General features: G+C 38.4%; 1 protein-coding gene across 1 annotated transcript in view; it reads left to right on the forward strand.

Moving 5' to 3' along the window:
• The window catches only part of LOC149230357 (DNA polymerase V family), a 148996-nt gene that overhangs the window by 20977 nt on the left and 104721 nt on the right, over window positions 1-23298 (forward strand). The window contains exon 2 of the mRNA XM_089378951.1: window positions 17249-17374. Within this exon, the coding sequence (XP_089235077.1) occupies window positions 17249-17374 (126 nt within the window). The remainder of the gene's footprint in view (window positions 1-17248; window positions 17375-23298) is intronic.

Raw genomic sequence — 23298 nt, forward strand, 5'->3', positions numbered from 1 at the left:
AATCTCCGAAGCAAACTGCTTGCATTGGGCTGTTCCTTTAGCCCTTGGTGCCCTTGTTGTAGCTCTATCAAGCCCTTTGCCTCCTTTTCTAGCCTGTACAGGCTTTGTTATGTCCTCGTCCTATTCTTCCTAGCTTGCAATCTCCACAACAGGCCTCAACCTCCTTTGTTTTATTCTCAACCCAGGGTTCTAGCCTGCAGCCTGCCCTAACTAGGTTGCGACCTACTTGACTAGCCTTTGGTTTGCTCATGTAAGTTTTGATCAGCTTGTGCTATACTTGTGTAGGCCCTGACCTACCTTCATTTCCACAAGGTGCTACTACAACAACCTATAACTGAACTCGACCTCTCCGTTTTCAGCCTGCAATCACCTAACTAGGCCTGTGATTCCTTCCCTTCAAGCTGCATATCCTTTCTCCCTCTTGAACAAGCCCTATAATGCTCGACCTCCTTTGGGCAACGACTCTCTTTGGTTAACTACATCATAGAAACTCAACCTCTTTTAGCTATCCTTTGCTCCCGTGTCTATCCTTCTTCCTTAGGTCTATGGCTAGGTCACTTTTATATCCACCACACAATAGAAATTGTGCTTCACTCTCATGCCTTCTAGCCTCTTCGTTGGTCTATATTTATACTTGACCTTTAGGTGCCTTTGGAGCCCTCTTTGTCCTTCATGAGACCCCACTTCACCACTCGACATTAAATTAGAATATAAAATTGCTTTCCTTGGATTCCAAGCCCCACTCCTTTGGGTCCAAAACCCCAAACTTGGTTACTTTCTCCACAAACTCTGCTTTTTGTGGGTTTTTTGCTCGCAAACCTAACACCAAAGGCTTGTGGGAGTACCTCTCGAGCTACCCAATTTCAACAAAAATTACCTAGATTTTAGCGCAACAATCTTCCAATTTTGTCCAACCTTGTATCTGAGATTAACGTTGCCCCAATGTACAGTTGTACGACTTTTCGTTTGACCGTACAAAATCTGTACGATGTAGATCTATCATCTGTACAATATGACACAATTGCCTTGGGATGTGTGCATTGTTGAAAAACTAGACCTCAATCTGGTCTACAATCTCTTGGCCTCTACAATTTGATTTTCCTTCTCTTTTCTCCTTCTTAGTCTCAAACCTCATTTGTTCTCTTCTGTGTTCAAGGTGTCTCACTTTTCCCCCAACTTGTTTTTATGTTTTTACGGCCAAATGTCTAACCTTAGATTTCGAAAGAGATGGACGGTCAAGATTAGATCTTGCCCTCTTGAGATGAACGATTTAAACTTTTGTTAAGGCAACTTAAGTCACTTTTAGTCATAAAGTAAAAGTTACTTTATAAATATAAAGTCATATTGGGAAAAAGGCATGTGTAGGATCACTTCCCCATGCTATGACACCAAGCGTAAGTGGAAGCACCTATGCAAGCTAACTTCAACATGTGATTTGCATTTAATCAAGAGCACCAAGCCATATATCTACCTCAATGTTGGTGGTGTTAATTGTTGAACTCTTTTGTCATGCCCTTAGCAAAAATGTACCCTTCACTCAAACCAAAATCATTGATCAAGCATGTTAAACTTTTTCTACCATATTTCAAGGTTTAGATTAGTCTGTTTGATCAAAATTGGGGGTGTTAATTGATGTCCCAAGCGAGTCGAGCTAGAGACAGAGTAGACAAGAGGAGAAGAATGAAGGGAGATACTAGTGAGGAGGATTCGCATATAAGTGATGGTGGAACATTGTTTGTGAAGAAGTGATAGAACATGCATAGCGGTGCTACCCCAAAACTACAACATTTGGCAACATGGGCGCTTTTCACAATTGGTGAACACCTCTTTTGTAGAGGGGTGTTTAACAACTAGCTCCATTTATTGTTTTGGACATTTTGGTCTTCATATTTTGGTGTGTAGATGTCCTATTTTGTAAACATAACTATTTGGTCATGTTATTGTTGACAATTGTTAGATGACCTATTTCTTTCCATATGTGAATCGTCTACTTTCTATTATATGATTTAAAAATTTGTATGTTTGTTTGTAATTGATAGAATCTAGATTGTAGATGATTGATGGTTGATGCTTGAATAATTAATGATTAATGGACTATGGATGCGATTTATATCTTGATTTATGTACAAATATGCATGCTTTCATATATATATGTATATATTTTTGGTATGTAGATGTCCTATTTTGTAAACATAACTATTTGGTCTTGTTATTGTTGCCAATTGTTAGATGACCTATTTCATTCCATATGTGAATGTCTACTTTCTAATATATGATTTAAAAATTTGTATGTTTGTTTGTAATTTATAGAATCTAGATTCTAGATGATGCATGCTTGAATAATAATTCATTAATGGACTATGGATGCCATTTCTATCTTGATTTATGTACAAATATGCATGCTTTCATATATATATATATACACTATGGATGTCATTTCTATCTTGATTTATGTACAAATATGCATGATTTCATATATATATATATCACTTTTACCTCGGAAAACCCCAAAGGGGAAAAGCCAACAAACATATATTTATTATTTTCTGCTCTTAGAGAAACTAGGAAATTAATTACAACAATAAATGAACCTGGTACAACTCATAAATTCTTGAGAAAACTATTGGAATTTCCACGCACCCTAGGTCTAGTCTATGCCTTAGGTAAGCACATAAACACACTAGTAGTGCCCAACTTTAAACAACTTTACACAGTGGAATATAACAACAGTGAAATCAATAGTAGTACACAAGAATTTATGGCCCAAACATGTTCCTTATTAGTCCATTAATACGAAAACCATAGGGCTTTTGTACTAGTGATCAAGGCCCTTTACGATCCCTGTATAATACTAAAATATATAAAAAAGTACCTGGGCTGAGGCTAAGTCCTTTTAGCTCTCATCTACCCTTGATTTCTCGTTGTCCTTTGCCACCAAATCCTTAGTTGTCTACTGTAACACACATGTCACTCCTTGCCCACCATCTACTGCCCAACCAATTCTCTTTAGACTCATAATCAACCTTGTTGCCCACTTGGCATACTTAGCACAATCTCTAGAACAAACTCCCTGCCTTGGGTTGTTCCTTTAGCCCTCGGGCCCCTTGCTGTAGCTCTGTCAAGCCCTTTGCCTTCTTTTCTAGCCTCTACAGGCTTTGTTTTGTTCTCGTCCTATTCTTCCTGGCTTGTAGCCTCCACAACAGGCCTCGACCTCCTTTGTTTTATTCTCAACCTAGGGTTCCAACCATTATCAGCCTGCCCTAACTAAGCAGCGACCTTGCTTGACTAGCCTTCGGTTTGCTCATGTAAGTTTTGGTCCACATGTTCTATACTTGTGTAGTCCTTGACCTACCTTCATTTCCACAGGGTGTTGCTACAACAACCTATAACTCAACTCGACCTCTCCCTTCTAGGCTTGCAATCACCTAACTAGGCCTGCGTCTCCTTCCCTTCAAGTTGCGAATCCTTTTTCCCTCTAGAACCAACCCGACAATACTCGACCTCCTTCTCCTTTTGGCAATGATTCTCTTTGGTTAACTAGATCATAAAAACTCGACCTCTTTCAGCTATCCTTTTCTCTTGCGGTTGTCCTTCTTCCTTAGGTCTATGGCTAGGTCACTTCTATATCCACCACACGAGAGATTGTCCTTCACTCTCATGCCTTCTAGCCTCTTTGTTGGCCTATATTTATACTTGACCTTTAGGTGCCTTTGGAGTCTTCTTTGCCCTTCAAGGGACCCCACTTCACCACTCAACATTAAATTAGAATATAAAATTCTTTCCTTGGATTCCAAGCCCGCTCCTTTGGGTCCAAAAGCCCAAACTTGGGTACTTTGCCCACAAAATCAGTTTTTTGTGGGTTTTTTTCTCACAAACCTAACACCCAGGGCTTGTGGGAGTACCTCCCGAGCTACCCAATTTCAATAAAAACTACCTAGATTTTAGCGCAATAATCTTCTAACTTTGTCCAACATTGTATCTGAGATTAACATTGCCTCAATGCATAGTTGTATGACCTTTCGTACAACTATACAAAACTCGTACGATACAGATCTGTACGATATGACACAATTGCCTTGGGATGTGTGCACTGCTGAAAAATTAGACCCTAATCCGATATACATTCTCTCGGCCTCTACAATTCAATTTGCCTTCTCTTTTCTCCTTCTTAGCCTCAAACCTCATTTGTTCTCTTATGTGTTCAAGGTGTATCACTTTTCCCCCAACTTCCTTTTATCTCTTTACAACCAAATGTCTAACCTTAAATTTCGAAAGAGATGGATGTCCAAGATTAGATCTTGCCCTCTTGAGATCAAAGATTGTGACCTAAACTTTCGTTGAGGCAACTTAAGTCACTTTGAGTCATAAAGTAAAAGTTACTTTATAAATATAAAGTCATATTGGGAAGAGGCATGTGTAGGACCACTTCCACATGCTATGACACCAAGCCTATGTGGAAGCACCTGTTGAAGCTAACTTCAACATGTGATTGGCATTTAATCAAGAGCACTAAGGTATATATGTTCCTCGATGTTGGTGGCGTTAATTGTTGAGCTCTTTTGTCACGATGTTAGCAAAAATGTATCCTTCACTTAGACCAAAATCATTGATCAAGGATGTTAAACTTTTTCTACTATATTTCGAGGCTTGGATTAGTCCATTTGATCAAAATTGGGCGTGTTAATTGATGTCCCTAGCAAGTCGAGCTAAAGACAAAGAGTAGACAAGAGGTGAAGAATGAAGGGATATGCTAGTGAGGAGTATCCCCATATAAGTGATGGTGGAAATGTGAACATTGTTTGTGAAGGAATGGTGGAACATGCATGGTAGTGCTACCCTACAACTACAACATTTGGCAACATGGGTGCTTTCACAATTGGTGAACACTTCTTCTGTAGAGAGGTGTTTAGCAACTAGCTCAATTTATTGTTTTGGACCTTTTGGTCTTCATATTTTGGTGTGTAGATGGCCTATTTTGTAAACATAACTATTTGGTCATGTTATTGTTGACAATTGTTAGATAACCTATTTTATTCCATATGTTAATGGTTTACTTTCTATTATATGATTTAAAAATTTGTATGTTTGTTTGTAATTGATAGAATCTAGATTCTAGATGGTTGATGCTTGAATAATTAATCATTAATGTACTATGGATGCCATTTCTATCTTGATTTATGTACAAATATGCATGCTTTCATATATATATATATATATATATATATATACATTTCTTTTGAGGATTTTTTTGAAAATGACGCTTATGATGCCTCACTTCCAAAAAACGCACCCGCTTTGTGCAATATTGGTGAGGGCTAATGTTAAAATTGGCAACTAGGGCCAAACTCCACATGGGTCATTTTATTTATGATAACTGATATTTTTCTTGGATTCCTCTCTCCGAGAGGTGTAGGATTGATCTAGAGATCATCCGATTTTGACATGTACAAATGAAGTTATGAATTTATTTTGATTATAGACAAATTGTCAAGGTCGGCCAACAAACTTATGTAGGCTCAGAAGCCCAACAGTCACGTCTATTCATCCTCAACGTTTGCTATAAATACATGATGCCTCATCCTCATTTGGACACTCATCTTCACACATCTCTCTCTCTCCTCATCTGATTGGGTACGCATTTTTGGGTAGCATCTCTCTCCACACGTGTGAAGGAAAGAAGGGCAATTTTTTGTTTCGGTGTTGACCAGGATTGACCGAATTTTTAGAGGCTGTTTTTGGGCTGTGTTGACCAAGCATTGACCTGTTTTGCTGCAATTTTGCGTGGAGGAATTCTCTCCCAGTAGGCCGCATTTTTGGGCACAGAAATCGAGGCAATCCGTTGATTGTTTGACCAATGTTGACTGTGGTTAGGGCTGATCGCAGGTTGACTGTTTGACCAGATTTTGACTTGGCTGATTTCATCTTCCTGTTTGGAGGTCGAAGTTGATTGAAGTTGACCGAATCTTTGAGGGTCAAATCTGCCCTGTTAACCATCATTGACTTTTCTCGTTAGGGCTCCTTTACTGCTGTTATAAATTATCAGAATTTGTAAATTGTACTATCTCTCTTTGCTGAACTATTGAAGACTAAAAGAAGAATTGATCAAGGGTTCCCCACATTGGGGTTTGTCCCTGGCTGGTGCCACATCTTGTGTCCTCTTGTCTTGGCTTGTCTTCTATTGTTGATGTTTATGTTCTATCCGCGTTTTACTATCATGTTGATGTCATTGTTAAACTAGATATTGATATTGGGCTAAATAAGAAATTGAAGTAAAATTGCTCTAAAGCATAGAACATACCATTGTTGCCTAAAATTAACAGCTAATGAGGTGGTGGAGCTTAGGCTAGGCCTTTGTCTATGCTCTTCCTTTTATTTTGCAAATTTTTGCATTTTAACATTTGGCTTGTAATATCCTAAGGAAATTCTGCCCGAAGGTTTTCTATTCTGGCTAGGGTTTCTTCAATAAATCATTAACAATAGTACACATTCATAATCAGTATGTATGCATAAATATAAAGAATTTCAACAACTATATAATGTATGCATGAATGTAAGGTTTCCATAACAATATGATACTTTAGTCAAGCACAACAACTTAGGGCTGACTGCCCAATATCAATGAATGTACCCAATTAATAATTCACTAATCCAATGTTGATTTGCAAGGTCAACAATTTTGTAGACCAATACATGCTGTAACTATGCTATACGAACTAATTCAAGTGTGCTATTTCAATTTATTATCTACTATGCTACTCTATGCTGACTGCACAGGGGTCCAAATTGTTCTGTTGATCATCCACAAACTTGGAATTAGCCTTAGGAAAGCTCCATGGACTGGTTGCTGAGCTGCAGAAGGGTTTAGTCACCACGCTTAGGTTTAGTTGTAGCCTTAAAAAAACTTGGTTGCTTTAGATTGTTGGACACTCGAACTCCTGAATAGTGCCACAATGTTATTCTTGGGATTGTAATCCCTGGAATCCCCTGTTCGTCCTTGAGTAGGGTTTGATTACCACACTGTGGTTGTCTGCAGCCCTAGAAGTACAGTGTATAACCCACTCTCTTCAGAATAGGCCTTAGATTGATTCGACTACTCTGCTAAGTATGATGGTGCTTGGAGCAAGCCTTAACTAAGCCTCTGCTATGCTACAACAACCTCATAATGTCCTCCAATCAAGATGCAAATCAAATTCCTTTTGCCCTCCAATAGGCAACAAATTGAATCCTTGTTCGATGGCTATACAAACAAATAAAAGGGGGAAGTTTTGCTTCTGGAATAGGGGCTTCATTGTCCTCAAATTGCCCTTGGCGCCTCCCAAAAGATCACAAAATTTTGTTGCACAAGAGACTCTGTGATAGGGTGAGACTCTGTGATTGGAGCCCTAAGAAGACTTCCGTTGCTCTAAAATGGATTGTAGTGTAGATTTTCCTTGCTAACTAGACATATTTGAGTTGCTAAGGAGAGAATGCTATGCCAGAACAGTGAAAAGAGGTATCTAGGTAGGGTGGGATCAACTCCACCGAAACTAGACGGGATTAGATAGGGTGGGATCACCTCCACCGAAACTAATCAAGAAAAAGGGGTTTATAACCCTTAGAGCCTCAACTGAAGAAAATCAAAGATATTCCAATCCAAATCGATGATGAAAATCTGATTTGAATTCTCCTTTATTTATAGATTTCCTCATGGGGTTCCTCAAATCCAATTTGGGCTTTTTGCCTCAGCTACCCCAAAATTTACCCAATGTTGCCCCAAACATTGGATATTTGGGTTTTTCCCCCTTTATCAGTGACTATAGCCTATGGGGTTGGATAGGCTACTTCGTCTTTCCTTGGGCAATTAATCCACAGGGGACATTATAGTCCCCCCTTCCCAACATTGCTTGCCCTCAAGCAATGGCATTTCTAGGTGCCTCACAATTGTCATATTGCGCATGCCAACACCCTTTTTTCCCTTTTGCAACTTGATGGCCATAATGCTAGTAGGGAATATCATCATGCTATTGTTGCTGCCCCCTCTTATTGGATCATAAGTGAAAAAAATATATAGTTGTGTATTATTGTTGAAGTAAATTTTTCTTTTCTTCATATAGTTCTAATAAGTTGTAAAAAATTGGTCCCTTTGCTAGAGGTAATAAGTTCATAATAGTTTCCACAAGCTGCCCCTGTTTTGCGACTGTCTTCACATTATTTGATGGTGACCTATTTCCATCTTTTAAAGTGCTGCCTTCTATGCATGACTAGCCATTTAATAACTACGTCCTTGTGTAGGTGAAGGACCCATCAACCTAGGAACCAAGTCATCGGATTCCACCCCTCCCGTCCCCAAACGTGTTGTGAATCCACTATGTTGGACATGATTCATTGGTGACACGTGCCTGATTCACATTTGATGTGTGTCAGAGTTTAGGGATTCGTGCCCACAAGGAATTGCAATTTTTGGACACGTGTTCAACGTGTCGCCAAAAAGTGATCTGTGGGCTTGATAAAAGCCAGAATTGGGTTGCATTTTTCCATTTGCATTTGCTGTTTTGGTGCTGTGGGACTGTGGGAGCGGCCAACATAGGACATAGGTGTGTTTTGGGGGTGATTCAAGCTACAAGTGGATTTTCCTTACATTTTTCTAGGTTTTCTACAACAGTTTTCCTGTCCATTTTGTTTACATGCACAAGCTTAAAACAATGCATTTTTCTTTATTTTTATAGCAGTCATGGCTCAATCAAGGGAAACAGGGAAGGGGCAAAAGAAGGGGAGGAATGTCCCCATTGGTAATGCCCCCCCTCTTTTGCCAGTGTTACATCTGTTGGAAGTGGGGCTGCAACAACAACTTCAAATGTTGAGAGAAACATCTATTTAGCAAGACAACAGGCTCAAGAAAGTAAATATCCATTGTAGAAGTATGTTACGAGAGATAAAGGGTGAGGCAACAAGCTAAAGGGAGGAGGCAATGCTCTTTGGACATGCATCTTTTGCAACACTCAATTCAAGAGCACTTATTTCCATGTGAAAGCACATTTGTTGGGCATACCATCTTGTGGAATTGGGGCATGTTTAGGAGCAACTGCATCTAAGAGGAAAAAATTAGAAAGGGAGGCCAATGTTGGCGTGGCAATGGTGGCTGCATCTAAGAAAAACAAGAGTGAGGATCCCCTTCCATTCTTAAGGAAATGCAATTATCCATTTGGGAGTTTTGGTGGGGGTGCAGGTCAAGTAGCAAAAAGGCGGACACTTGGTCCAATGGACAAGATATTTCAACAAGAGAGGCGATAAGAGATTGATATCATCATTGCCTTCTTTTTCTATCTCAACTTCATATCATTTAATGTTGCATGATCACCTTTATTTATTGAGATGTGTCGAGCTCTAACTCAAGGGGCTCCATCGGGGTATGTGCCTCCTGGGTCAAAGAGACTTAGAACCACATTGTTGACTAAGGCAAAGAAGGAGGTGGATAAAATGTTCGAGCCTATTAAATCAACATGGCTAACATTTGGGGTTAATATTGTTTTTGATGGATGGACAGATGCAACATGCCATCCACTCATCAACTTCATGGCATCTTCCTTGAATGGACTAGCTTTCTTGAAAGTAGTGGATGCTCTTGGAAAATACAAGGATGCACAATACATGGGTGAGTTGTTCATTAAAGTTATTGAAGTTGTAGGTGTTGATTCTTGTGCGCAAATCATTACAGACAATGCACCTATATGCAAGGCTGTTGGCATGGTTGTGGAAGCTAAATATCCACAATTATTTTGGACACCTTGCATTGTCCATTCCTTGAATTTAGCGCTTAAATCTATTGCTTTTGATATGCAATGAATTGGAAATCTTATTGAGGATGCACAACATATCCGCAACTTTGTACAAAATCATATCAATGCCCTCACAATGTACAAGGAGTACACACATCTATCATTGTTGAAGGTTGCAAATACACGGTTTGCCTCTACATTCATCATGCTGAAGAGGTTGAGGGAGGTCAAGACCACTCTTGGGGCGATGGTTATTTCAGAGTTTTGGTTTTTTTGAGAAAGACAAATCAAGCAGCCTCAAAAAGAGTCAAGGACACAGTGTTAGATGATGCTTGGTGGGAGAGGATAGATCTTACTATTAAGATCATGGACCCTATCATTGCTTTGTTACGATGTGCGGATACAGACCAACCCATCTTAGGAGAGGTTTATAGGGGACGGATTCCATGATTGAGTCCATGAGGACCATTATTTTTCAAAGTGAGTGCCCTAAGTATGAGACATCAATAGAGGCCTTCTTCACCAACATACAAGATATTCTTGTCAGCAGATGGGACAAGAATTGCACACCTTTGCATTGCTTGGCTCACTCATTGAATCCAAAATACTACAACCATGAGTGGCTGAATGGTGGACCTTGTGTAGATTCCCTCATCACATGGATGGTGAGATTTCACAGGGGAGGAAGGATGCATTGAGATGGATATTTCATGATAAAACATCCCTTGATGAGGTGGAGGATGGCTTTGCAGATTTTTTCAGTGGCACTGGGCAATTTGTAGGCTATGATGTGATTAGAGATAGGGTGGCTAAGAAGCCCTATTCTTGGTGGGCAACTCATGGGGCAACATGCCCTTTTCTACAACAGTTAGCCATGAGGCTTCTCTCTCAGGTTACTTCATCTTTTTGTTGTGAGAGGAATTGGAGCACATATGGGAATATGTATAGTTTGAAGAAGAGCAGGCTTGAGCAATTTAGGGCAGAGACAATGGTGTATGTGCACACCAACTTTCGTCTTATTTATAGGCAGAGGGAGGAGTGGTTGAAGGGAAAGACAAAAATGTGGGATGTGTTTCTTGATGATAAGGGTTTGGACAACATTGTTGAGTTGGCATTGGTCAACTTGGTTCTTAATGAGCCAGTGTTAGACCCTGTCACTTTTGATGATGGTTATACACTTGAGGGATCATCCTCCACACCAACAGATGCAAAGATTACATTGGATATAGAGGAGGAGGATGCAAAAGAGAGCAGTGGTGGAACTGATGCTGATTTTGATGTTGATGAGCTATAGGCATCACATATAGCCTGTTGGCAGCAGCCTATTTTAGATTCTTCTTTCCTACTCTATGATTCCAGGTTCTAGTGTCCACCTTATTTTGTATTTGCTATTTGCCATGGGCAACCTATTCAGGAGTCCTCACGACTCAATACCTATGTAATACATTTTGATTTTGATGACTTAATGAGAAAACTACAGTTTATGGTTAATTTCTTGTGTTTGTCCAATGTCAATTTATTGTCATTGATGTAGTAGTAAGTGTTAGTTGTAAACTTGTATCATTGATAAATTATGATTGTATGCGTAATGTTACAATGTAAATGTATGATTGAATTTGTATCATCATGAGAATTTCTGTAATATATATATATATATATCCTGTTCTGGGGGGTCTCCGTTTCCCATGTGAGACTCTTGTATTTGCATGTCCTGTGTGTCCCGGTGTCAGGTGACTTAGCCTGGGAGGGATCAATAACATTACCTCTCCATGCAACTTTGCAATTACCTGACCATGATAAGAGTGATCTGGCAGCCTGTAATGCAATCATGGCATCCTTCCATCTGAAAAACACCTCACCTTTACGGGCCAGTTTTCCCTATTTCTAGATTCTGTTATCCCAAGATAATTGGCAGCATAGTGAACTGTAGCAAAATTGTAATCGAGTGCTGGTATATAGTTCAAGGGTATGAGGTCCTCATAGAAAATCAGCAGCCTTTGCTACCAAATTCTGTAAAGAATGGCTCTTACACGAGAATATTTGTGCAGACAGAACATTGCATTTTCCCTGTTTGTTTCAATTGCCACATACCTTTTTCCTTACTTTTAAGTTTTTATGGTGATTCTTACAGTTAGTATGTCTTGTGTTCCCCACTTTTATAAGAGTGCCATTAACTTTAGGACAATCTGCTGTTGCGATCAGATTTTCTTTGGGTTCTTTTTCACCAGTTCTTGACCCGTTTTTGCCAACTGTCTGTTCCCTATTTGTGCAATTCCTGGTTTGAGGGTGAGGCTCCAACGTGACTTTAGCTGGTGTGTCATGCGTAGGCCTGATAAGCTTTTCCCTGAGTGTAGATTCAGGGACAAAATATATGCAGTCTTCATAGAATATGATCTCATCTTCTACCTTGTACCTATCATCAAGGATGAGTCCTCGTCCTTACCTATACCCCATGACTGAATGGTGGGTGACCCTCATTCTTCTTACTGTAACATTGATTGTATCTCCGAGAAACATACAAGACTCATGCCTTTGCAAGCTAGCAAGATGCACAACTCTGATACCACTATAATATCCTAAGGAAATTCTGCTCTTTGGGTTTCTATTCTGGCTAGGGTTTCTTCAATAATTCGTTAACAATATTACAGATTCATACTCAGTATGTACACATGAATATAAAGAATTCAACAACCATATAATGTATGCATGAATGTAAAGTTTCCACAGCAATATGATACTTCAGTCAAGGACAACAACTTAGGGCTGACTGCCCAATGGCAATGAATGTATCCAATCAATAATTCACCAGTAGAGTGCTGATTTGCAAGGTTTGCAATTTTATAAACCAATACACACTGTAACTATGCTATATGAACCAATTCAAGTGTGCTATTTCAATATATTATCTACTATGCTACTCTAAGCTTACTGCACAGGGGTCCAAATTGTTCTGGAGATCATCTGCAGATTTGGAATTCTGAATTGGCGTCAAGAAAGCCCCATGGACTGGTTTCTGAGTTGCAGTATGGTTTGATCACTCTGCTTAGGGTTAGTCGCAACCTTAAAAGAAACTTGATTGCTGGCTCAGGTCAATGGACGACGCTCAAACTCCTGAATAGTGCTGCAATCCCACCCTTTGGATTGTATACCCCGAAATCTCTTGTTCGTCCTTGAGTAGGGTTTGATTATCCCACTGTGGCTATCTGCAGCCCAAGAAGGGCCGAGTATAACCTGCTGTCTTCAGAACAGGCCTTAGATTGATTTGTCTACTCTGCTGACTGTGATGGTGCCTGGAACAATCCTCAACTAAGCCTCTGCTATCCTCCAACAACCTCAGTCTGTTGTCCAATCAAGTTGCAGATCGAATCCCTTCTGCTGTCCAACAGGCCGCAGATTGAATTCTTGTTTGATGGCTGTACAGACAAATAAAAGGGGGAAGTTATGCTTCCGGAATAGTGGTCTCGCTGTCCTCAATTTTCCCTCAGTGCCTCCCAAAAGATCACAAAAATCCGCTGCATAGGAGACTCTGCAATTGGAGCCCTACGAAGATTTTTGCTGCTCTAAAACAGACTGTAGTGTAGATTTTCCTTGCTAACTAGACAGATTTGAGCGGCTTAGGAGAATGCTGTGCCAGAACAGTGAAAAGAGGTGTCTAGGTAGGGTGGAATACGCTCCACCGAAAGTAGATGGGATTTGCTAGGGTGGGATCACCTCCACCGAAACTAATCAAGAAGGGGGGGTCTTAAAACCCTCAGAGCCTTAGCTCAAGAAAATCAGAGATATTCCAATCCAAATCGATGATGAAAATGTGATTCCAATTCTACTTTATTTATAGATTTCCTCATATGTTACCTCAAATGTGAGGGGTTGCAAGTGAAACCTCCAATCTGGGCTTTTTGTACAGCTACCCGTAAATTTATCCATTGTTGCCCTAAACAATGGATAATTGGGTTTTCCCCCTTTATCAGTGTCTATAGCGTACGGGGTTGGATACGCTACTTCTTCCTTCCTTGGGCAATTTAACCACAGGGGACATTACATGGCTCATGCTTTTTCTTTTCTTTCTGCTGAATCAACCTCTTAGGGCAAAGTTTCTGGGCCTCTAATCAAAGGATGAGGAAAACAGGGAACCAATGCAAGTGATAGATAGCAATCAACTTGAAGATGGATTGTGGATACATGGGGAAGATGGAAATTTTCAAGTATTGATTACCATGGATACACAACATCATCAGTGCCTCCAATTTGTGCCCCTGCTGTGCAGTGAAAGGAAGGCCCTGGGGTACGTTGCAAATGAATGGAAACAGAAGATAACCCTCAAGGTAAACAAAGCAACAAACATAAAATTGAAGCATCATGATCAATATTTGGACTTTGTCTCAAGATTCATACTTAGATGTCTATAACATTAAATGTAAGTGTTTCATATAGAACAATGACCAAAGTACTTTCCCATCAAGACCAATCATTCCTACACGGAGATCGGCCTATGAAAGAGACCTTGATTCGCCTGCAGGGGATAAGGAATTGTGGGTGGACTGCTATGTAAGTATAATGCACCTGTGAGGCTGCTGTGTGGGCATGCGAAGTTAGTGGCTGGCATCCAAATGTTGAAAGGCTGGCTCTTGGACACTCACAGGAGAAAAATTGCCCTATGGGGTACCTCATGGGTAATAGTAGTCAAATGCTCAACAACATTGGTGATCACTGGCTGAGATAACCCTGGGGCTTTGCTTTATGATGCTTAAGTAAGCATTTGAGAGGCTTAATTTCCTTTCCAATGAACGCTTGATGAGGAAACCTGAGGGTGCTTTGTGTATGGCACTCTAGTAGACCTGTCAGTGTAGATTAGTATGCCTCACCCAAGCAGATTTGATCTGAAGGCCTGCTGAAATGAACTAGCCAAATGCCCAATAACATTTGCAACAAATGGTTGAGCTAACCACGAGGCTTATATAGAACACCGTTAATTAACAATGACAATGTCACTTGACTTCATGGTTATTCTCTTTTTCAGTTTTGAGGTATTGAGAAAAAGAAAATAAGACACGAATATGCTTGCCAGGAATATTGGTAACTTTGGCAGTGTGGTTCTTAACATTTAAAAATACTGAAAGACTTGAAGAACTTTTTAAAACAGGGTGCCATGATGCTATTAAAGACCAAAAGTTTATGTAGTTATTTATTTTTATTTCAATGTTAACATGAACGGTTATATTTATATTAGAAAAATTGCTGCTTCACTATCTAGCGTTCTCCATGTTAGTCCAAATTATTATTTTTGTTTACCTCTCTATGATATATACACCTAATAACAGAGGTTTTAAATACACAGAAAAACATTAGAGAACTAGCTGTGTTAATCAAGCTTGAGATCAGTGTTAACTGGAGTCTGACTAACATGATCCAATTCCATATCAACAATGTGTTGCTGGATGGTTTCATTTTCCTTTGTGCCTGAGGGCCCAATTCAGAGTTGTGCCATTGACTGTGCCATGTTCTGATAATTCATTCATTATCTGACTGTGTGGCTGAGCAGGGAACATTCCCTTTTCAATTCCACAATCTTCTGGTTTTGGTGATCCACTGTTTCCATTAGGACTTTTATCTCCTTGTTCCTGTGATTGAGCTGCCATTTTGCAACGACAGATTTATTTTCCAATGAAGGGATTTCCTGAATTCTTAGTTTCCTTTTAATTTCTAAGACCTCACATGGCAGGGCAATGCCCTTCATGCTTATGAACCAAGTTCATGCCTAATTGGTGCTTTGAAACCATTCAAAAACATCCCACACTCTCCCAACATCAAGGACTCTACAAACTGAGATAATACAGATAAGACTCACCTGATACCAATTCTGCTGCCTCTGGATACTCTGAGTGCACTCAGCACGATCTGTTTCACTCAATTGACACTCTAACCGAAAGAGCCAGGAAGGAGTGCATAGGGAGGAGCCAACAACCATAAAGTTTGTGGAAATCCCAAATGTATTCCAAAATGAGAAATGCACCCAGATTGATACAGAGAAACTTGATTCTGACCATGCAAAGGAAGGAACCAGCAGGCACATAGTTTGTAGAATTCGCAAAAGGGATTCCAAAATGTGAAATATACATGTAATGATAAAGAAAATTTTTCCCCTGAAGCAGACTTAGGAGAGTTTCGGTAGAGGATACCTCCATTTTCTCACCTGCGCAAGAAATGAGTTGAAATGGTGATTGATTAAACACCCAGAGTGATATCCCCTTGTGTGAAATACCGCCCATATCCTTTCGCTGCAAGTGAATTAGCTTGGGCATTGCATGCGAGGTGACTATTCAACAATACATGTATGAATTCTTTACTTCATAGATTCCATAATAATAAATAGCGGTGAATAAATACCAAGAATTTTATACATATACAATCTTGCAGGATAGTTGAAATATCGACTGGAAAACCATGTAACCTCTCAGTAGCTTTTTCTGTGTATTCAGTTTGTGCAAATTGGAATAAAGTAGGACTTCAGTGGAAATCACTTACCTATCACGAGTCCCTCAACATTCTTAAGCAAATGAAGCACAGCTAAATTTTAGGTGGAGCACAGCTAAACTTTAGATGCATTATACGGGGCTTTCAGATCTATAGGAATTGTGATCACCTTGTAAATTTCATAATAAAGTTGCTAGGTTAGTTTGGTGATCTGCATTAGTCTTTGCTGCTTCATTTCTAAAACACAAATGAAGCTAAGAATCCCTTAGGTTGCGATGAGAGCCCATCCTAGTGGGCTGTAAAGGGATGTTATAGCCAGTCATGTCTCTCAAAGAGGGACTTGAGTAAAATTCCTGGGAAGCAACTATGCTATAGTACAAATAGATCCCATGTATGTGATGTTTCTATTTTAATAATTCTGAAGTAACAAATTGAATTAGGTCAATACATGGCATTTATTTAACTTCTTTGCCAGACAAAACATGAATTTTTGTATATGTGGAAGAAATCAGGATATTAATTTAAAATGAAAGGGTTTCTAATGGAGAACTGTGATGCCTTAAAACATACGATGGGCTTTATATACTCCTGAATGAAAATATTACACTCAAAAGTTTCTGGAATATAGCATATTCTGTTCATGACTATTTATGGTATTTCTTTTATTCTTTTCATTGCAGGTTTGATATGTTTGAACTTGGGTGAAGAGTCTAGATATTCGATCAATTTATTTAGATTCTAAAAGAAGAGGTAGTCTAGGAAATTGGTCTTATATGGATATGATTGTGTAGAAGAATAATAAGAAATATATAGGAACATGAAATAAGATAGAAAATAATACATATTTGGAGCTTGAATGTTTTACAGTTGAAATGATTTCATATTCCGGTTATTATTTTGGGGAATTTAGTCTTGTAGCTTTTCAGTATTTCAATTTTTTGCTTGCTAATTTAATTTGCATATGGGGAAATGCATTGTAACTATTCATTTCTGATTTAATGTCTGGTTGTTGATAATTTTAGTGTGCAAGGCAAGGATTTGCATTGGGATTTGCAGCTGTGGTTGGTTCCATTTCATGCATTGAAATAGAGGCTCTATTGCAACTCATTGAGGAGTTGTTGGAGGTCACTTCTTCAATGAAGGGTCAGGTTTGTGTTTGGCCTTTTTTTGCCTTTTTGAAGTTTTTTGTTGCAAGTTTCAGGATGACTGCAAGGTGGGAAATGTGTAACCGACATCAGGATAAATGAATTGCATTTGCATTTGCATTTTATGAAAGGTCAACGAATGTTCTAGGAATGTTGGACATTCACAATGAAACTTGTTATATATTTTTAACTTAATTTACTTGATACACATCTATACATCTTATTATAATGTGAAAAGAATTAATGCATGCGAATAAGTCAGATAAAGGCAGACCTTGAAAAACATTCGTTGAATTTTTGGTTGACCAACTTAGACTCTAGATTGTTTAACAAGTTGTGGTAACTAGATCTATTTGGACTGATGTAAAAGGTGGCTTGCACGGGATGTGTGATTGTGCAGCAATTGATCTAATTGTGGGTAATTTGATATCACATACTGCGATTTAAGGTTGAACTGAACATGCTTTCAAGCAGATCTTATCCATGTGGTTGTTGAAGGGAAATACGTGATTGATTTAGTAGGTAATTGTTATCTAAATATATGCTATTGTAAAAGAACTCGTCAACATGAAACTTAATTTCAGATAAGATATCATGAGAATTTTTTGTTAACGTTCGACAAATGACCACAAAAGTAGGTTAGTGGGACTCAAAGATACATCTAGTGTGAATACAATGTGGGAGTGCAAAATGTAGCCCATAGGTAGTGCTGAAATTAAGGCAAAGAAAGTGGAAGAAAAAGAACAGCCTAGATAAGATAAAATAATATAATTTTATTAATGTCTGACAAATGATCACAAAAGTAGGTCAGTGGGACTGAAGATTACAACCAGTATGAATACAATGTGGGAGTGCTAGTGTAACTCTTAGAAAATGCTAAAAGTAATACAAAGAATGAAACTGACATATATGTATAAATCATAACGAAGGTACGGTGATACAAAGCACTAAGCTTGTTCAAGGTTGGAACGGTGGACTTCCCAACACAAAAACTTGTCAAGAGAGAGAGGGAGATCGAACGATGCGCCCAATGTCAAGGTCTCTCGAGTTTGATGGTCGAGAGCGAGGGGGGTGAATTGGGCATTGGCTTGCTGTCAGAGTCTTCTGGAACCAATGAGGAGCTTGGCCGCATACTCCTACATCCGAAGTCGAAAGAAGGAAACTTTGAATATTCCTTTGGTTTCCGAATTCAGGCTTCTGTGATCCATACTTGAATTATTGACAAAACTTTCGACAATAATTATATAGGAGATGTTTTATTGACACGTTTCGAACCATCAAGTGTGGTTCATCGTTAGGATAGGATGGCGAGTCAGATCTTAGCATAGGATTAAATAGAGAGAGCGTTGTAGAGAACAATCAATTTTCCAACAGTTAAAAAATAACAGCTAGTTTTTAAAAATATTATTTAATAATCAAATATTCTGAATGTTAAATCTGACTATTAGAGTAAAGCAATTTTTGTTTTTATTAATTAATTAATTAATTAATTTATATGACAATATAATAACAAATTAAGTCAACAACTAAAAATATTAAGTCAACAAATAAAAATAAAAATAAAATGAATTTTTATCATTAGGACAAAAACAAATAAAAATAAAAATAAAAATCAAGTAAAATAAGTAAATAAATAAATCAAACAACAATAAAAGTAAATTAAAAATGAAAAGTTAAAAGGAACATATAAAATAAGAAAAATAAAATAGACAAATAAATAGTAATTCATTATATATATATCTATATATATATATATACAATTCAGTTTTTTTTATAAAAATGAAAATATAAAATATAAAAATAAAATAAAAATGAAAAATAAGAATATAAAATAAAATAAAATAAAAATAGATGGATAAAGATTAGTAAATATTAAGAAGTAGGAACCCAAGACCTGGGAGGTGTCTAGCTAAGCTAATCACTAGGTCTAACTAAAACTAAACCCAAAGGATATATAATTGTGTCGCATGTGTAGTGATACAAAGATTGTGCGAAACTGGATATCTCGGTGCTAATCAAGAAAGAGAGAAAAAAGAAAGAGAAATGAGGATGATGTCAAAGTCTCTCCGTTGTGATGATCAAGGGAAAAAGGGGTAGCGAATGTGTGGTTCACTGTGAGAGTTGTTGGGCACCATAGTGAGATTTGGTTGAACGATCCTTGGAGGGTGTTGTAGTGAGAGAGACCTGCGCTCCTATTATCTGAGGTCGAAGGGAAGAAGCTTATGATAGAACTTTGGCTGCTTTGCTAATGCTGGGAGGTAGTTATATGGGTGTGAGGCGCGCTACTCAAGGAAAGTCTTTACAATAATAGCTTAGAATCTTGAACACTAGACTTACTCCTTGATAAATTAAATTGATGCAAATGAGACACAAAGGAAATCTTTCATATCTGAAAATTAGAGGACTGTTTTGATAATTACAAATCAGCTGCTTCAAAGATCACAGTGAATGCAAAAGAAGAGAGGCTAGGCCTCCTCCAACACTTGGCCTTGAAGGAGAAAAATTTCAGCCTTCACAACAGCCCATGACCTCCTTAAAATTTGTCCAAAATGAGCTCTAAGGCCTCGCCAAAAAGGCTCCAACTTTTGCCAAAGTTTCTGCAGGAAAGATGTTAGTAGTTTTCAAGAGCTCCTCCTTCAAACTTGCCACCAAAATGGATTTATAATTCTGTTTAAAGAGGCTGCAAAACGGATTTAAAAAATGAGTGGAGAGAGCATGCATGAAGGGAAAATTAATTTACAATTAGTGTACAAGAGCTAGATCAAGTCATGCAAGTAGAACTCCATACTTGTAAAAGCTAAAATCATGCTCTAAATAGCTAAATCATTGAAAGCACAAATTTTTTTGATCAAGAAAAATATTGAATTGAGTTTTATGTGATCTTAGTAAACTAGTGGAAAGGAAAACTCCCCTTTTGCACTTTGTTTGATGAGATCTTTGAGGCAAAATCGATTGGGTACTTCAACCTTCGAGCTTGAGAGTGAGTTAATCTATTGGAGTTTTCTCCCATGCCCAAGTAATCTTTCACAAGAGTTCAAAAGAGTTTTCTACACACTTGGAAATAGATATTAGCATTCATAAAGGAATTAGAGAAGTACAATGGATGAGAGAACGAGAGATTACTCCTAAAATCACTTAGTGTTTTTCTCTCCTAGAATATTTTTCTAAATAAAAAATAAACACAAGATAACTAGCATTTATTAATCCAAAAACGAATGGCAAGATGATAGCTAACATAATCCAAATTGCATAGAAAAATGAAGCACATAAATCACAACAACATCACCTCAAAGAAAGAAGGAGAACACCATCAATGTAATACCCCCAAGTTTTTTTTCATTAATTGAAAGCAAGTACACAATCCAACAAAGTCTCCTTATGCCCAATAGCTCGTTTCAAAGATACCAAGTGAAAGTCCAATGCTCACTTAAATAGAAAAGTGAGAGCAAATCGCAATGAAGAATGGTGGAGATCCCAATGAAAAATGGTGAGAATCCCAATGTAACCTCATGCAAGTCAAATTTCTGAAGTGGCAAGTCGAATTCTCCAAGAGAAGCCCACACAATCCTTGAGGAGTAACACGCTGAAGAGCATGGAAGACACATGTAGAGAGGACTAGAATGGTAGGAGACCACATCTCCACTTATTCTCAATGAAATTGGATCATATCTTGAGTAGACTCTGGATCACATCCTTTAAAATTGAATTGTCCCCTCAAAAAATGCGATTTTGGCTCTAGAACACGTGGTCCCTTCCTTGAGAATTTCGATTTCCTTGTCTATGGCCTAGGTGGAGTCCACATCACTTTCTAACTTGACTTTGACCTTTAGATGAATTTCCACCTCATTTCCACATCATTTTGGCACATGTGAATATATATATTTTTTCCATTTATTTAATTGCTGGGCTAATTTTTTGCCACATTTTTCACTAAACTTAAGAAAAGTGGGTTTTGAGGGTATAGAACTTATTTTTTACCCCTCAAAGTGTGTCTTAGTAGAGAGTTGAGGGTGAGAGGTGTAATTTTGAGCACACATACCCCATACAACTTTTCTATACATCGCTTATTACATTTTACAATCAAAATTTATTGAAATTTCTGTCTTGTGGGAAATTTAAAAAATTTAAACACCGACCCTTAGACTTAATCAAATTCCTCGAAATTTTACAAGCGATGTAGTATGGTAATATACAATGACTTTAGATGTTAGGACTCACCCAAGGCCTTGCCATCAAGCCGCACTTCGGCTTTGGGATTATTGCTTGGAGGAAAAATCTTGATTAATTATTAAGTGCTAGAAATTACCAATAATTAATATAGTAAAAAAACCTCCTAGAGTAAACTCACTTGATGACAATGCCCCAAGTTACTTAGGCCTGTTGCATGACTCAATTCATCACACTAACATCACTTTACAACATCCCCATAGGGCTTGTGGAATTTAAGCACAATTTAGAAGAAGATGAAAAGAAGAAGATATAGTTAAAAAATTATGATGATATATGAACTCTGATGGTACATGATCCTTCTGACATATCCTCAGGCATGGTAAATATTCAAGTACATTTCAGTGCTCAACAAGGTGCAAGATACCCAACCGAACTAGGGGATGGATAATGGTGAATTCTTCTAGAAGATTGGAATACACAAAGAAGGTTTTCTTGGGATTAGTAAGGGATTTCCAATCACCTTGCCTCAAAATTAAGTTATTTTGTATATTTTCAAATCCCAAGCTTATGAAAATGCACAACAAGAATTGCCCTCCCAACAAGCCATTGATAGCCATCTATGGACTTAGATAGTAGGAATGTCTTTTAGCCCCAAGGGTTACCTCAACTGGTCAAATAAGTGCTTCGCCGTTCGGGAGGTCACAGGGTCAATTCTCCCCGAAGCCCTTGGGGTTAGGCCTAGCTATTGGCCGCGGTGCTTGATACCCTTGATCAAGTTCAGATATTTCCGTGGATGTAGCGACCACCTAGTGACCGCGGGTGTTCGTGAACCACACCGAAAAAAAAGAAAAGAAAAGAAAAAAAGAAAAGAAAGAAAAAAAAGAAAAAAGTAGGAATGTCTTTTATAATTCTATTACCAATCTCTCCAAGTAGAAGAGACCATAAGCAAACAAAACTCAAACAAATGAAACTAACCTGCGAGATTTATTCTTTGATGTCGAGGTCTTGATCGCTGAGTTAGCCCTGAGCCTTACCATTGTTAATTCACTGCACAAAATGGGCTCTTGTAAGAGAATTGCTCCAATTGATGAGGTTGTAGGGAAGGGGAAGCCAATTTCTCGACTTGCTGACACTGAAGGAGTTGGCGTGTACATGGAACTCATTACAGAGCCTCTCATCACTTGACATCGTTGATACCACAATGAATTCAAAATGAATGGGCACAAAGGTCGTATGGGAGTGATTGGAAGGGAGACCCGTAGAGCTTGTGCTCGAACAAATTTGTGAAGGAACTTGAAACAAACTTGGAATTTAAGATAGGAGAGTCAACCCTCACATGTATAGACTATTGAATTGCCATTAAAACTCATAATGCTCAGTGTCTCTCAATTCATCACACAACGAGGTGGTGGAACTGTACGAGGCAGGCGCATTTGTAAGAGGTGGGGTGGAGCGTGTTTGAATTTATGAAGGCCTCCCACGCATGGATTGGGTGCTTGGCTGCAGCCACGACATCAACCAACCTAGCCCATTGCATATTAACTCCAAAACTTAAATTTCCCTTTAAAATGTCACAAGGAAGCGGTGGGATGCATTTTGCACATGATTGATTAAATTCATTATATAAGACTTATGGTATAGTTTTCCAATCTTTGATGCAATTGATTTCAGCTTGACACATGTTGAGGAAGCAGACTAGATTAACTTGATAGTTTGCTGCTAAATTATGGCCCCTAAGAATATGAAAGCGAGACTTC

The sequence above is a fragment of the Pinus tabuliformis genome, chromosome J, assembly GCF_031772625.1.
Source record: "Pinus tabuliformis cultivar Carrire ecotype Pingquan chromosome J, CPIR1, whole genome shotgun sequence".
Taxonomy (NCBI): domain Eukaryota; kingdom Viridiplantae; phylum Streptophyta; class Pinopsida; order Pinales; family Pinaceae; genus Pinus; species Pinus tabuliformis.